Raw genomic sequence first — 15,807 nt, 5'->3', positions numbered from 1 at the left:
GTTATATATTGGGGAATGTGGGGGATTTGGGGGGGGGGGGGGGGGGTGTTGTGTCCCGGAGCAGGACCAGAACCGCCCTGAGTCTGCACTGTCATCCCCTGACTCGGAGATCACAGAGAGAGGTGGGGCTGGGTAGTGGAAGGAACTGAGGGGTGTCTGGGGAGACTGAGGGTGACTGGGAGGGTCTGGGATGATACTGGGAGGGTCTGTAGGGAACTGGAAAGGACTGGGAGGGATGCAGGAGTACTGGGTAGTACTGGGAGATGCTGGGGTGGGATAAAGGGCAGGCAGTGTCAGGCACTGCAAGGAACAGGGAGCACTGGGGAGGGCACTGGGACTTCTAAAAAGGAACTTGGGATGGAGATGAGGACTGGCAGGAACTAGGAGCACTGTAAAGGATCTGGGAGCACTGGAGAAGAATGGGAAAAGATGAGATCACCAAGGATGGACATTGGATGGGGCTCACTGGGAGCACTGGAGAGGAACTGGAAGCATTGAGAGGGAACTCTAGATAATGGAAGCACTGAGGATAGACTTGGGATGGGCCAGCTGGGAGGAGTGGGAGCATTGGAGAGGAACTGGGAGCACTGGGGAGGAATGAAGGAGTTGGGTTGACCAGGAGGAAGTGGTAGATGTGGAGAAGAACAGGGAATGATGGGTTCACCAAGGAAAGAGCTGCAATGGGGTCAACTGGGATGAACTGGCAGCCCTTGGAGGGTCTGATTCTTCCTACCCCACCCAGCCCTGTCCAGCGCCACCATGCCTGATGTGGAGATGGCTGAATTTGGGGAGGCCGCCCCCTATCTCCGCAAGTCGGAGAAGGAACGGTTGGCTGCCCAGACCCGCCCCTTCGACCTAAAGAAGGACATCTTCGTCCCTGATGAAAAGGAGGAATATGTCAAGGCCACCATTATCAGCCGTGAGGGCTCCAAGATCACTGCTGAGACCGAACATGGCAAGGTGGGGGGACCCCAGCCACACCTGGGACACCAGAACCTCAAAATAGCAGCTCTATTTCACATGGGACACAAAGAACACAACCTACCTTCTCTAGGACCCAAGAAACATCTAGACCCCAACATGCCTTCTCCAGCACCCACTGGATGCTCAGATTCCACAGCATCTTCTCTGGAACCCAGGAAATATCTAGACCCTTATCCACCTTTCCCAGAACCCACTGGACAGCTAGACCCATCCAACCTCCTCTATTACCTCAGAGACACCCAGACCCCAAAACATATTCTCTATCACTTGAGGGACACTTAGACCTCCTCTGGCTCTCAAGGGAACACTAAGATGCCCAATTCCCAGCCCTTTGGGAGGGAACAACTGGGGCAACTCCTTGCCCTGTGTTCCTGCTCCATGGGGTCTTCCTTACCTTGAGCAGACAGTGACGGTCAAGGAGGACCAGATCATGCAGCAAAACCCCCCCAAGTTCGACAAGATTGAGGACATGGCCATGCTGACTTTCCTCCACGAGCCCGCCGTCCTCTACAACCTCAAGGACCGCTACGCATCTTGGATGATCTATGTGAGTTGGGAGCCCACGAGGTTCTTCAGACCCCATCCAGAACTTGGACGCCCCTTTTGTAGACCACTTGGGCCACATAGGTGCAAGATGTCCCTTCTCCAGATATCATGGCCCACACTAACTGGGATGATCCTTCTTTACACCTGTTGAGCCACCCAGATCCAAGATATCCCAGACCCTTTGGGTCACTCAAAACCAGGGCATCCCTTCTCCAGATCACAGAACTGGGACATCCTCTCTTCAGACCTCTTTGGTCCCCCACACCCAAGATGTCCCATTTACAGACCACAGGGGTCACCTAAACCCAAGATATCACATAGACACAAGAGGTAGCTTCGGCAGACTCCTTGGACCACCTGGTGAGGTGGCACCTCCTGACTCTGACCCACCTACTCCTTTTTCCAGACCTACTCAGGGCTCTTCTGTGTGACTGTCAACCCCTACAAGTGGTTACCTGTCTACAATGCTGAGGTGGTGGCTGCCTACCGGGGAAAGAAGCGGAGTGAAGCTCCACCCCACATCTTCTCTATCTCTGACAATGCCTACCAGAACATGCTGACAGGTAGGGACCTTCTGCAGGGACCCCATAACCATATTCCCTGATCCTTTTTGGGGAGCAGGAGATGTGGGGCAGAGCCAAGGTGGGTTTCAGAACCTCATGTTTCTTCTCCTCATCCCACCAGATCGGGAGAACCAATCCATCCTCATCACGTGAGTAATCTCATCTGTAAACTCTGTCGTAATCCTGCTCACAGCTAAGACCTCCCAACTGGCACATAGCCCCTCCCCTTCCCTCTTGAAGTCATGCCCACTGGCCAGCCCTTTATCACTATATGGACTTGTCTGTGGAGGTCCATTATCCATCCCTCCCCAGTGAGTCCCCACCCCCAGCACCATAGTGCCAGTATCCAACCATTGCTCTCCTTGGTTACCTTCAGCGGAGAATCCGGAGCGGGGAAGACTGTGAACACCAAGAGGGTCATCCAGTACTTTGCTGTCATCGCTGCCATTGGTGACCGTGGCAAGAAGGAAGCGGGGGCCCCAGGCAAGGTAAGGGCAGTGAGTGGAGGACGACACCCAGGGATCTGGCCAACATTCTGCCACCTGTCTGTCCAACCAATGACAGAATCAATCACCCAAACAATTACTGAACCAAACACCCAAAAATCCAACCAACCAACCAACCAACCAACCAACCAACCAACCATCTATCCAACCTTCCATTCATCTGTCCCATCCCCATCCAACCAACTAACCATCCATCCATCCATCCATCCACCCATGGCATCAACCCACATTCCTGTCCATCAATCCGACCACCCATTCAAACCTTCATGGAACACTGTGTTCTCCCATCCATCCATTTTAACCTTGCACCCTTCATCCTCTGTACCTTACTGTGAGAACCCTCCTGACCCTATCCCACTCCATCCAGGGCACCCTGGAGGACCAGATCATCCAGGCCAACCCTGCCTTGGAAGCCTTTGGCAATGCCAAAACTGTCCGGAATGACAACTCATCCCGATTTGTGAGTGTTAGAGGTGGAGTCTGTGAGGAAGAGTCTATGGGGTGGAGTCCTCGGGGAAGGGTCTGTGGGTTGGGGTGTTCTGGGAGAAGGTGGTCACCTCCACGTCCTTCCACTATTCTTCCAGGGAAAGTTTATCCGGATCCATTTTGGGGCCACTGGGAAGCTGGCATCAGCTGACATTGAGACCTGTGAGTAGGCTGAGGACTCCATGAGAGGACATCTTGCGGTCCACCATCCCTTCCTCTATCTATCTCTCCATCCACCTGTCCATCCTTCTCCTCATCCTCATCCACCTACCCTTCCACATCCTCAAGCCTCCCTCCATTAATCCATCTGAACTCTATCTCCTCATCCTAACTTCCACCCATCTTCTCTTCATCCCTACCCAGACCTCCTGGAGAAGTCCCGTGTGATCTTCCAGCTGAAGGCTGAAAGAAACTACCACATTTACTACCAGATCCTCTCCAATAAGAAGCCAGAGCTGCTGGGTGAGCTATGCTCCCAACCTACCTGTAAATACCTGATCTCGCACCCCTTTTGGGACTGCTTGTCCCAACCCCTTTTACTCCTTTCAGACATGATGCTGGTGACCAACAACCCCTACGACTATGCCTTCATCTCCCAAGGAGAGACCACAGTTCCATCCATTGATGATGGAGAGGAGCTCCTGGCCACAGATGTGAGATGGGAGGCCATCAGGTAGTGTGTATGTGTCTCTGTAGGCTGGAGAAGATTTTGAACACATTTTTGCCCCACAGAGTGCCTTTGATGTCCTGGGATTCACTCCAGAGGAGAAGAACTCCATCTATAAACTGACAGGAGCCATCATGCACTTCGGCAACATGAAGTTCAAGCAGAAACAACGGGAAGAGCAGGCAGAACCAGATGGCACAGAAGGTTGGGTCCAACCAAGGCTGAGGTGGAAACTGGGGTGAACTCCATGATCCTTCCAAATTCATATTTTCACTTCTTCATCCTCAGAGGCAGACAAGTCAGCTTACCTAATGGGGCTGAACTCAGCTGATCTTCTCAAGGGATTGTGCCACCCTCGGGTCAAGGTGGGCAATGAGTATGTCACCAAGGGGCAGAATGTCCAGCAGGTGAGTAGGACATCCCCAAAATGGGTGATATGGCGCCATCTCCAGCAAGGAGAACACCAAGAGGCCCTCTCACTGGTGGGGTATCCTTCTTCCAGGTGATTTATGCTGTAGGAGCCTTGGCCAAAGCCGTGTATGAGAAGATGTTCAACTGGATGGTGACCAGGATCAACAATTCACTGGAGACCAAGCAGCCAAGGCAGTACTTCATCGGTGTGCTGGACATTGCTGGCTTTGAAATCTTTGATGTAAGCCCTGGTTGACTGTGTTGTGTTGATTACATAGAGTTAATCCTCCTGGATAGTCAGATGACTTTGTTTTCATTTGTGTTGACCCTGTTGGAGCTCAGGTTGACCCTGTTGAACATAGTAGTTGTTCTGTTGACCCCACTGGCCATCTCCTCTCTCCTTCCCCAGTTCAACAGTTTCGAGCAGCTCTGCATCAACTTCACCAATGAGAAGTTGCAGCAGTTTTTCAACCACCACATGTTCGTGCTGGAGCAGGAGGAATACAAGAAGGAGGGCATTGAGTGGGAGTTCATTGACTTTGGCATGGACCTCCAGGCCTGCATTGACCTCATTGAGAAGGTACCACCTCCTTCAGGGCCTCATGGGACTGGGGAAGGGCCCTTTCAGTTGCAGCTAGGCAGGAACCCCAAAGTTGGTCAGTTGGGTTGTACTTGGTGTTCACTGTAGCCAACAAGGTCTTTTCTTCCTAGCCCATGGGAATCATGTCCATCCTGGAGGAGGAGTGCATGTTTCCCAAGGCCACGGACATGACCTTCAAGGCCAAGCTCTTTGATAATCACCTGGGCAAGTCGGCCAACTTTGGGAAGCCACGAAACATCAAGGGGAAGCAAGAGGCCCACTTTGCCCTTGTCCACTATGCTGGCACAGTGGACTACAACATCACTGGGTGGCTGCAGAAGAATAAGGACCCTCTCAATGAGACAGTGGTGGGGCTCTACCAGAAATCTGCCCTGAAGCTCTTGGCCAACCTCTTTGCCAACTATGCTGGGGCAGATGCACGTAAGAGGAACCCCCTTCCTCAGCATCTGGGGTTCTTTCCACCCTGTCCCTGTCCTATCTCATCCTTTCTTCTTCTTCAACAGCCGTGGAGAAGGGGAAAGGAGCTAAGAAGAAAGGTTCCTCCTTCCAAACTGTCTCTGCCCTCCATCGGGTGAGAGCTCAAGTGTTATTGGTGGATCCCAGTGTGTGTGGGCATGGAAAACATGTCCCAGGGCAAGGGATAACCCTTGGTGGAACAGGCTAGGAGGGTGTCTTCATTCCCTTCATCATCTCCTCCTCCATTTTTCAGGAGAATCTCAACAAGTTGATGACCAACCTGCGGTCTACCCACCCTCATTTCGTTCGCTGCATCATCCCCAATGAGACCAAGTCTCCTGGTGAGCCAATCCCTGAGGGTTGATCCAGAGGACACTGCTGGGCTCTGGCCAAAGGTGGTGGTGGGCAGCTGTGTTGTGGGGCAGACCATGACTCACCAGTCTTGATGATCCACCAGGTGTGATGAACAACCCCCTGGTAATGCATCAGCTTCGCTGCAATGGAGTGCTGGAAGGCATCCGCATCTGCCGCAAGGGATTCCCCAATCGCATCCTCTATGGGGACTTCCGACAGCGGTAGGCACAGAGGAGAAAATGTGGGGATGGGGTGGACAACCCCACTGGGATTGATTTCAGAGGTTTCCTGTCCTCTCTGGTCTCCAGGTACCGCATCCTGAACCCTGCTGCCATCCCTGAGGGGCAGTTCATTGACAGTCGCAAGGGTGCTGAGAAGCTCCTGGGATCCCTTGATATTGACCACAACCAATACAAATTTGGACACACCAAGGTAAGGTCACTTGGTCTCAGTTCTGGTGGTCCCACCATCCACAAAGTTTTCATGGTGGGACCAGATGGACTGTATGTTTCCATCATCTACTTGTCCACCTGCCCATCTGAGCTCCCTCCATCCACACTACCACCCATCCCTCCACCATGCCTTCAAATCGCAGCAGCACTTATCTTCATCTTTTCTCAAAGGTCTTTTTCAAGGCTGGGCTGCTGGGGCTGCTAGAGGAGATGAGGGATGAGCGCCTGGCACGGATCATGACCCGCTTGCAGGCCCAGGTCCGTGGTTTCCTGTCCCGTCAGGAGTTCAAGAAGATCCTAGAGCGCAGGTAGGTGGTGAGATGGAGATGGTGTTGCATCCATGTTGGGTGGAAACCCCTGGTGATCCACATCTTGATGTGGCTTCTACAGAGACTCACTTCTGGTGATCCAGTGGAACATCAGGGCCTTCATGGGGGTGAAGAATTGGCCTTGGATGAAGCTCTACTTCAAGATCAAGCCCTTGCTGAAGAGTGCTGAGACAGAGAAAGAGATGCAGGTAGGACAGGGCCATGGGTAGGGAAGGTGGGTGGGTGGATGGAGAGAGGAAGTGGTAGGTGGGGACAAAAAGGAAGAAATGAGATTTACATAGCACCTTTGTGCCTCCCACAGAACATGAAAGAAGAGTTTGGGCGGCTGAAGGAGGCCTTAGAGAAGTCAGAAGCCAGACGGAAGGAGCTAGAGGAGAAGATGGTCTCCATGCTGCAGGAGAAAAATGACCTTCAGCTCCAAGTGCAGGCTGTGAGTGACCTAGATGTCCCAGCCCTGTGTTCCTTCTCCATTCATCTCAAACCAAGCTTATCCCTTCCAGGAGCAAGACAACCTGGCTGATGCTGAGGAGCGCTGTGACCAGCTGATCAAGAACAAGATCCAGCTGGAGGCCAAGGTGAAGGAGATGACTGAGCGGATGGAGGATGAGGAGGAGATGAATGCTGAGTTGACAGCAAAGAAAAGGAAGCTGGAGGATGAATGCTCAGAGCTGAAGAAGGACATTGATGACCTGGAGTTGTCATTGGCCAAAGTGGAAAAGGAGAAACACGCCACTGAGAACAAGGTGAGGGTGGGGAGACATCTTGACCTCAAATTGTGGGGAACTTATCTGACTCAAGCCAACATGAATAGAGTCTGGTGAAGACCCAAGGCCGGTTAGGTTGTGTTGCCAAGAATCAAGGCTGTTTGGGCTGTCAAATTCAAGGCTGGATGAGTTGGGTCATAAGGACCCAAAACTGCTTGGGTTAGATTGCGATAATGCAAGACTGGTTGGATTGCATCACCAAGAACCAAGACTGGTTATGTTTTCTTACATCTCCTGACTTAGACTCAGCTTCACAAAGAGCAAGAACAACCTCCTGTCTCTTGTCCTACCTCTAGTACCAAGCTGGAGGCCTGATATTTCTCCTCCTGCAGGTCAAGAACCTCACAGAGGAGATGGCCGGGCTGGATGAGATCATTGTCAAGCTAACAAAGGAGAAGAAGGCCCTGCAAGAATCTCACCAGCAAGCGCTGGATGACCTGCAGGCAGAGGAAGACAAGGTCAACACCTTGACAAAGGCCAAAGTCAAGCTGGAACAGCAAGTGGATGATGTGAGTATAGGACACTGCCACAACGGCCATATAGCTGGTCCCTTGGGGTGTGGAAGTCCTTCTGGAGTGTGTGTTTGTGGGGGCTGATGGGTGTGTCTCTTCCTCACTTGCAGCTGGAGAGTTCACTGGAGCAAGAGAAGAAGATCCGGATGGACCTGGAACGGGCCAAAAGGAAGCTGGAAGGTGATTTGAAGTTGGCTCAGGAGAATATCATGGATCTGGAGAATGACAAGCAACAACTGGATGAGAGGCTGAAAAAGTAAGGGCCGGCATGCTTGCTTGTCCTTTACCTATAACACCTCTGCTGAGGACTAAGAAGAATGACTTACTGGTGTTTTTCCCCACACCTAGGAAAGACTTTGAGCTCAATGCCCTCAATGCCAGAATCGAGGATGAGCAAGCAGTTGCAGCCCAGCTCCAGAAGAAGCTCAAAGAACTTCAGGTGAGGTGGGCTTCAGCTTGGGGGTCAAGTAGAAGGAGGAACTGGTCCTCCCCATTATCTTCTTCATATCTTTTTGAGAAGAACTGAAACCAGTATGCCACCCACCTGAGGTTGGAAGCCCATGGTATATCCCTTGTCCCAGAACCTTTCTGTTACTTATTGCCTTGAAATGACTCATGGGCTCCTGGACAGGTTGGCTGTCATGAGGGTTGAGCTGAACCAACGGGTTACGAGTACTCAAGGTATGGGGAACATCAATCATCTGAGCTGAGCAGACCACCTGGGTTGAATCATGTTCAATTCCAATGTCATTCCGATGTCCTTAGAGACGTTTGTCCTGAGTTGTCTGTTAGTCCAGTTAGAATGGACCAATTGGAATGTCCTCAAGACCAGGTGAGCTGAAGAATCTCAAGGTAATTTGAGAAGGTGGAGTGTCTGCAAATAAGGCCAGGTTGATCTGGAGATCTCAGATCTTGACTAGGTTGAAAAGAACTGAATGGGATTGAGACTGGTTGAGGTGAAGGATCTACAGATGTCTGGGTTGAGCTGAAGAGTCTACAGTTGGTTGGGTTGACCTGAATTGACTTAAAGACTCTCTGGCTTGATTGACTGAGTTAGTGGAGGAGTAAGGTGAAACCAAGTCCACTGAAAACATTTTCATCCCTGGAGCACAGGCGCGGATTGAGGAGCTGGAGGAGGAGTTGGAAGCAGAGCGGACAGGCAGAGCCAAGGTGGAGAAGCTGCGCTCAGACCTGTCACGAGAGCTGGAGGAGATCAGTGAGCGGCTGGAGGAGGCAGGTGGTGCCACATCAGTGCAGATCGAGCTCAACAAGAAGCGTGAGGCAGAGTTCCAGAAGATGCGTCGGGACCTGGAGGAGGCCACGCTGCAGCACGAGGCCACGGCTGCTGCGCTGCGTAAGAAGCATGCTGACAGCGTGGCCGAGCTCAGTGAGCAGATTGACAACTTACAGCGTGTCAAGCAGAAGCTGGAGAAGGAGAAGAGGGAGCTCAAGCTAGAGCTGGATGATGTCGGCTCCAACATGGAGCAACTGATAAAAGCCAAGGTAGGAAATAGGTCTCCAGCCATGAAGACTGCCCTTCCACTGCCCTCTCAAGGTTCCCTTTCATCTTTCTGCCCTTCCTGTTTGTAGGCCAACCTGGAGAAGATGTGCCGCACCATGGAAGATCAGATGAATGAGCACCGGACCAAGTCCGAAGAGGCTCAACGCATGGTCAATGACCTCACCACTCAACGAGCCAAGCTCCAGACGGAAAATGGTGGGGGTCTTGCTCTTCCCTAACCCAACTGCCTAACTCTTGCCCAGTGGGGTGGCTTTGGGGTGTGTCCTGCAACTGATTATCTGCCATTCCACCTGACAGGTGAGCTCTCCAGGCAGCTGGAGGAGAAGGAAGCCTTCATCAACCAGATGACACGAGGGAAACTCACCTACACCCAACAGCTGGAGGACCTCAAGAGGCAGCTAGAGGAAGAAGTCAAGGTAGGGCTTTGTTGGGGGGTCAGTGAGGTCAAAAGACACCTCCATTGCCAAGGTTTGGGATTGAGAAGTGCATCATGAGCCTGCCCTCAAAGCAGGAGCAAATGAATCAAGGGTCCTCAGAAATTCAGTAGGGCTGGTGAGTTACAGGAAAGTTGGGCTGCGTTAGGTTGGGTTGGGCTGGGTTGGGTTGAGTTGGTTGGTAACTAGATAGTTGGAGTTGGAAAATGCCAATATAGCTCAACTTCATATAGACCCAGGTTCTCCTCACCTCGTAACTCCCTCCCCTCCCAGGCCAAGAATGCACTGGCCCATGCCCTCCAGTCAGCCCGGCATGACTGCGACCTTCTGAGGGAGCAGTATGAGGAGGAGACAGAGGCCAAGGCCGAGCTCCAGCGCTCACTCTCCAAGGCCAACTCTGAGGTGGCACAGTGGAGAACCAAGTATGAGACAGATGCCATCCAGCGCACTGAGGAACTGGAGGAAGCCAAGTGAGTAATTGCCCCATGAAAGGAGCTTCTGTGGGGCAGGGGAGAGTGGAGACTCTTCTACAGTACAAGGATCCAGAGAATGTATAATAATCTGGAGATGGTAGAGGAGATCCAGAGCAGAGCCCCAGCTAACCAGTGGGTGGAAGAAGGTTTGAGTTGGGCCACTTGGTCCATGGGTCACCACAGCCACGTTTTCTCCCACTCCAGGAAGAAGCTGGCCCAGCGGCTGCAGGAGGCTGAGGAGGCGGTGGAGGCAGTCAATGCCAAGTGTTCCTCCCTGGAGAAGACCAAACACCGGCTGCAAAATGAGATTGAAGATCTCATGGCAGACCTGGAGCGGTCAAATGCAGCAGCTGCTGCGTTGGACAAGAAGCAGAGAAACTTTGATAAGGTGGGAGGACCAAGAAATGATGGAAGGAGAAGGGTAGGAAGGGGGTAGAGAAATGTGGGTCCCATGAATCAAAAAAAGGCAAGAGAAGTCCCGGAAAAAGCTGAACAACTTTCAAGGGCCATGTTTTAGCAGAGCCTCAAGTCCCTTTAAGGAGAGTATTGGGGAAAGGAGGAGGAGGATGGAAAGAGGGTTCTTCATGGGCAAAGCAGCAGCTGAGCAGGTGGTGTCCTCATAGATCTTGTCTGAGTGGAAACAGAAGTTTGAAGAGTCACAGGTGGAGCTGGAGGCATCACAGAAAGAGGCCAGGTCCCTCAGCACTGAGCTCTTCAAGCTGAAAAACGCTTATGAGGAGTCACTTGATCACTTAGAGACTTTAAAGAGGGAAAACAAGAATCTCCAAGGTGAGACCCTGGTCCTTCCCTGCCCACCTTTTTGTATTCCACTACCTTCCACCAAGTCTGATGGGTTATAATCTGGGCAGAGGAGATCTCGGACCTGACGGAGCTGGGTAAACTAGACCACCCACTGTGTCTAGTGGGACCCAGAATATTGTCTGGGTCATAAGCCACCCAGGCTCAGTGTACCAGTATCCATGGCGTCTTTGCATGATCCAGAACCTCAGGTAGGACCTCATCAGGGGCAAGAAGACACCTTCACACAGGGAGACAACCCACTTTCTGCCCCAGAGTTGAGGCCACCCTCAGATCTAGAGAAGCACCACTCCCCAAGAACATAATTAACTGTCTCCTGACCCTCACTGCTCTCATGGTGATTCAAAGCAAAGGTAGGATCATGTCCCGACCCACCTGTGTCTCACCCCACAGACGGAAGAGGACCGCAAGAACCTGGTCCGGCTCCAGGACCTCGTGGACAAGCTGCAAATGAAGGTCAAGGCCTACAAGCGACAGGCTGAGGAGGCGGTGAGCACTGGAGGGACATCTGTGGCACCACCCCCCAGGAGGGGACAGTGTGGGGGCTGGGACAGTTGGGGTGTGGGAGAGAATGTGGGGAGTAGCAGGGGACCTTGGGGTGGTCAAGGGGTGGGGTGTCAGGGGGCGAGAAGAGTAGGTCAAAAGAAAGTGGAGAAAGTGGGTGGGTGGTGGAATGTGGAGATGGTGGTGGGAAGGAAGGAAGGAAGGAAGGAAGGAAGGAAGGAAGGAAGGAAGGAAGGAAGGAAGGAAGGAAGGAATGTTAGATGGCTGCTTTGTTGAGGAGATGGTTGGGTGGCTGGAGGATGGGATGTCTGGAAGGACAGGTGGCTCCATGGTGGGCCAGATGGAGCAATAAGAAGATAGGACGGAGGGACAGCTGGCAGGGTGGCAGGAGGCTAGGCAGAGCTGTGTGGGAGCCTCACTGGTATCCCTGCACCCTCAGGAGGAACAGGCCAACTCCAACCTGGCCAAGTTCCGCAAGGCACAGCACGAGCTGGATGAGGCAGAGGAGCGTGCCGACATCGCCGAGTCCCAGGTCAACAAGCTGCGGGCCAAGAGCCGCGACATTGGAGCCAAGGTGGGACTTTCCCCTGCCCTACAGCTGCCCCACAGCTGCCCCACAAGTTCCTCATGCTCACAGTCCCTTTTTCTCATTCTCCATCAGAAGGGACTCAATGAAGAGTGAAGCTCTGGACCCTCAACAATATCCCCTGGACCTCCAAGTGGCCCACCCCCGCTCCCAGCCCCCTAACCTTGGTCAGCCAATAAAAACCATTGAGCAGCATCAGGTTTTGTGGGGCTGTGTTTGTGTGGAGAGGGTGGGGTTTCCCCATGGCATGGTACCCACAGGATGTCTATAGCCCACACAAGATCACCAATGAGTTTGCAGCACAGTGTGCCCCACAGCATGATGCAACCAGACCCACAGTGCAATGTGATGTGAACCATGAGCTCAGCCTTGAGCTGCCTCACAGTGTATCTGCTGTGGGGCAGATACTCTATCTGCTCCATGGTGATCTGTAACCTCAACCTGCTCCACACCAGCCTAGATCCGTGTGGCGGAAGACACATGTCTGGGGGCATATGTGCGGGTGGGGAGGGGGGACCCCAGGAGGTGGGGGACAGCAATCTCCACATGTGGGCAGAGCCTGAGTGGATCCCTCGGGCATGTTTTGGCTCCTGAGGTTTCCCATTCTCCTTCTGCAGGTGCTGAGGTCCCTCTGTCCTGGCCTCAGTGCTCCCCTAGCCACCAGCTGCTCCGTCCCACCCCACAGCATGTCCCACAGCCCCCCATTCCCTACTGACCTGTCTCTCCATTGCTCTGGACTTACCATCCATCATCCCACCACCTCTTCGCCCACCAGCCCTGTGTCCTCCATCTCCTATAGTCCTTCTGCCTTCTCCATGTCCCCCTGGTCCCTGCAAGTTCCCTATGTCCCCCTGGTCCCTCTGTCTCCTGCCTGTCCCTCCCCACCAAATCCTCTGTCCCTCCCCTCTTCCCCCCTCACCCTCCCTTTCGCTGTCCATCTGTCGCTGCCCCATCCCTCCCGGTCCTGGTGGCGCCGCATGAAGGACCCCAGGGGACCCGGCATCCGGGCAGCTCCCCTCCCCCGCCAAACTCGGGCCGAGGAAGGGTGGGGTAATGTCTCTATGGGGCCTTATGTGGACTCTATGGGGGTCTAAAAAGATTCTATGGGGATCTGTGGAGACTCTCTGTGGCTCCATGGAGCAATTATGGGGCTCTGTAAGGGCTCTGTGGGGCAGAGGAGATGGTCTGTGGGGCAGGAGAGGGGTATCTGTGGGGCACAATGGGGAGGTGGGGACCTCCCGCCCGCGGGAATGTGTCACCTCGCAGGAACACTTGTCACCTCCTTGCTGACAAAGTGGACGTGGTGTTCGGGAGCTGCTGCCAGACCCCCCCGTCCCTCAGACCCCTGGCGGCCCCACGGCGCCTCGCTGGGAGGACGAGATAACAACCTCCCCCCCACTCTCCAGTCATGTCCCAATATAGACCTGGCAGGGTAGAGCTGTCACCACCCCACGGGTGACAGGATATTGGCCAGGGACCCAGGCATCCCAGCCCCATGGGCACCCCCTTCACAAGGGTCCCCAGAGTCCTAGCCCCACAGATCCCCTCCATGCACAAAGAACCAAGGCATCTGGGCTCCAGAGATCCCACACACACAAGAAACCCAGGCATCTGAGACCCACAGAAACATCACAAACCCCACCAAAGCACCCTGGTCCCCAGAGATCACCCACACACACAAGAGATCCTGGCCCCTGAGGTCCCTAATTTCCACCCCCCCACCCCCATCCCCCTCCCCCGATGGATCCAGATGTCTGGGCTCCACAGACACCTCCTACACAAGGCACCCAGGCAGCCAGGCCCCCTAGCCCACCCCACATCCCACCCCTACAAGGGGTCTGGACAGCCCTTGCTCACCCCTATAGCTCTGCCCCATAAATCATCCTGTGGGGTGAATATGTGGGTCCTGGATGCCAGGGTCACTGGAGAGATGCCACCTTGTGGCTGGGGAAGCGGGGGGGAAGGTGCCCCCCTTCTTCTCTTTTATCAGCCACCCCCTCCCCAGGAATGCTCCTCCCCATCCCATGATGGTCTATAAAGGCCTTGAGGCTGTGGGACTGGCATAGGTGTCGGCGTGGGGCAAAGAGGGAGAGGGTGGGGGACATAGCAGGAATGTGGGATGTGGATATGAAGAGCTGAGGGAGGATATGGGGGGCTATGGGGTGCACAGGAGGGTTATGGGGCATATGGGGATCTATGAGACAGTGGAATCTGGGGGATATGGGGCACAGGGGGCCTATGGGACACATAGGGGTTCTCTGGGGTGTGGGGACCTGTGGGGTACACAGGGGGTTATGAGGCACAGAGGACCTAAGAAGCACTGAGGGGAACTGTGGGGGAAAGAGATCTATGGGGGTACAGCAGTCTAGGGGACACTGATGGTCTGTGGGGCATCCAGGGGGCCTATGTGGCACAAGCAGGGCTATGGGGTACTTGGGGTCTATGTGGCGAAGCGATCTATGGGGCATAAAGGGGTCTATGGGGCAAAGAGGGTCTATAGGGTGTAGCCCTACTCACCCTCTGCATGTTCTTCCAGCTCCCTTCATCTTACCTGCTAGATCCATAGACACCAGGTGAGTGTGATGCTGTGGGGCAGCATGGGGATGGCCGCTTTGCGGGGGGAGTAGTGCTGCTATAAGGGTGTGTGTGTTGCTTTAGGGTCTGCACATCACTACAGGGGATCCATACTTTGCCGTGGGGGTCTGCATGTGGAGCTGTGGGGGGCTCTAAGGTTCCTTGCATTGTTATAGGGATCCCTGCACTGCTATGGGTCTCTGTGCATCACTGTAGGGATGCCTGAATCGTTATGGGGTCTGCGTCCATGGCTATAGGAGTCTTTGTGTTGCAGGGGGCCATGCACCATTCCAGGGGTTGGTGGTCCCTGGTTGTGGAGGTGCCTGCATCAATACTGGAGTCTGTACATGGGGCTGTGCATGGGATTAGGGTCCCTGCATGAATATAGGGGTCTGCCTACAGCTATAGGGGGTCTGTGCACTGTACAGGGCTCAATACATGCAGTCATGAATGGCTGTAGGATTCTGTGCTTGGGCCATACACAACTATGAAGTCCTGTACATTGCTATTAGGGGTCCTTTAATGGTTATAGGGTATTGGGCTTTGAACCTGCCAATTGCTTGACACTCTCCTTGGAATTTCTGGGTTGATAGACAGTGCCCAGCAGGGGTCAAGGGTGGGGAAAGGAAGGGTGATTGACAACCCACCTGGGGAAGGAGATTTCAGGGAGAACCCAGGGGAAACTGAGGCAAATCATGACATCACACCGCAACAACAGGGGTCCCTGCAGGGAGTCCCTGAATCACTGCAGGAGTCTGTGCGTGGGGCAGTGCATGACTATGTGGGTGTGCAGAGGGATATAGGGCTCCCTACACATCTGTAGGGATCCACGCATGGGGCTGTGCACAGCTGCAAAGCTCTGGCTCTGGCTCTGGTGTCTGCCACAGCCATAGGGGTCTGGGCATGGCTAAAGGGGCCAATGCATGGCAACGGGCTCTGGCCAGTGGCGTGGTGTGGGCCATGGAACAAGGGGTGAGACCCTGTGGCCACAGCCCCCCAGGTGATGCAGGGTCCCTGTCTATGTGGAGCAGGATGGCAGACGCAGTACTGGCAGCGCTGGGGGCAGCAGCCCCGTTCCTGCGGCCAGGGGAGCGGGAGCGGCTGGCAGCGCAGACCAGACCCTTCGACCCCCGTAGCGAGTGCTTCGTCCCCCACCCCCGGGAGGAGTTCGTTCGGGGTCGGGTGACAGGGCGGCAAGGAGGGGAGGCCACCGTCCAGACTGAGCTGGGAGAGGTGGGCAACTGTGGGATGGGGGGGGGGTGCG

At 54.1% G+C, this 15,807-nt stretch overlaps 2 protein-coding genes across 3 annotated transcripts in view; both read left to right on the top strand.

Annotated features, from left to right (window-relative positions):
- Window positions 1-76: 76 nt before the first annotated feature.
- LOC121358031 (myosin-7-like) lies at window positions 77-12,152 on the top strand. Its single transcript, XM_041475878.1, has 36 exons — window positions 77-122; window positions 743-960; window positions 1,388-1,531; window positions 1,937-2,093; window positions 2,215-2,242; window positions 2,470-2,581; window positions 2,967-3,059; window positions 3,184-3,247; window positions 3,449-3,547; window positions 3,635-3,738; window positions 3,818-3,956; window positions 4,041-4,159; window positions 4,255-4,404; window positions 4,573-4,743; window positions 4,875-5,184; window positions 5,268-5,335; window positions 5,474-5,561; window positions 5,678-5,795; window positions 5,883-6,006; window positions 6,198-6,334; window positions 6,417-6,543; window positions 6,657-6,785; window positions 6,856-7,098; window positions 7,452-7,628; window positions 7,742-7,887; window positions 7,980-8,070; window positions 8,745-9,134; window positions 9,222-9,348; window positions 9,451-9,569; window positions 9,861-10,057; window positions 10,265-10,448; window positions 10,684-10,849; window positions 10,930-10,982; window positions 11,237-11,368; window positions 11,823-11,957; window positions 12,045-12,152. Exons 2-36 carry the CDS (start codon window positions 760-762, stop codon window positions 12,063-12,065), a joined length of 4,863 nt encoding a protein of 1,620 aa, XP_041331812.1. The 5' UTR covers window positions 77-122; window positions 743-759; the 3' UTR covers window positions 12,066-12,152.
- A 3,423-nt stretch (window positions 12,153-15,575) lies between these two features.
- LOC121358065 (myosin-6) overlaps window positions 15,576-15,807 on the top strand; it is a 13,648-nt gene continuing 13,416 nt past the window's right edge. For both annotated transcript variants that reach the window (XM_041475940.1, XM_041475939.1), the window contains exon 1: window positions 15,576-15,776. In XM_041475940.1, the coding sequence (XP_041331874.1) occupies window positions 15,576-15,776 (201 nt within the window). The remainder of the gene's footprint in view (window positions 15,777-15,807) is intronic.

The sequence above is a fragment of the Pyrgilauda ruficollis genome, unplaced genomic scaffold, assembly GCF_017590135.1.
Source record: "Pyrgilauda ruficollis isolate IOZ18807 unplaced genomic scaffold, ASM1759013v1 scaffold37, whole genome shotgun sequence".
NCBI lineage: Eukaryota > Metazoa > Chordata > Aves > Passeriformes > Passeridae > Pyrgilauda > Pyrgilauda ruficollis.
The sequence above is the reverse complement of the archived record's forward strand: the minus strand, read 5'-3'. Positions and strand labels throughout refer to the sequence as shown.

Bases quoted from the DNA above. Each gene is read 5' to 3' on its own strand.
- LOC121358031 (XM_041475878.1), top strand. From the start codon at position 760: ATGCCTGATGTGGAGATGGCTGAATTTGGGGAGGCCGCCCCCTATCTC. The intron at 4,160-4,254 runs GTGAGTAGGACA...TCCTTCTTCCAG, and splicing joins AGGGGCAGAATGTCCAGCAG to GTGATTTATGCTGTAGGAGC. The intron at 5,336-5,473 runs GTGAGAGCTCAA...TCCATTTTTCAG, and splicing joins CTGTCTCTGCCCTCCATCGG to GAGAATCTCAACAAGTTGAT.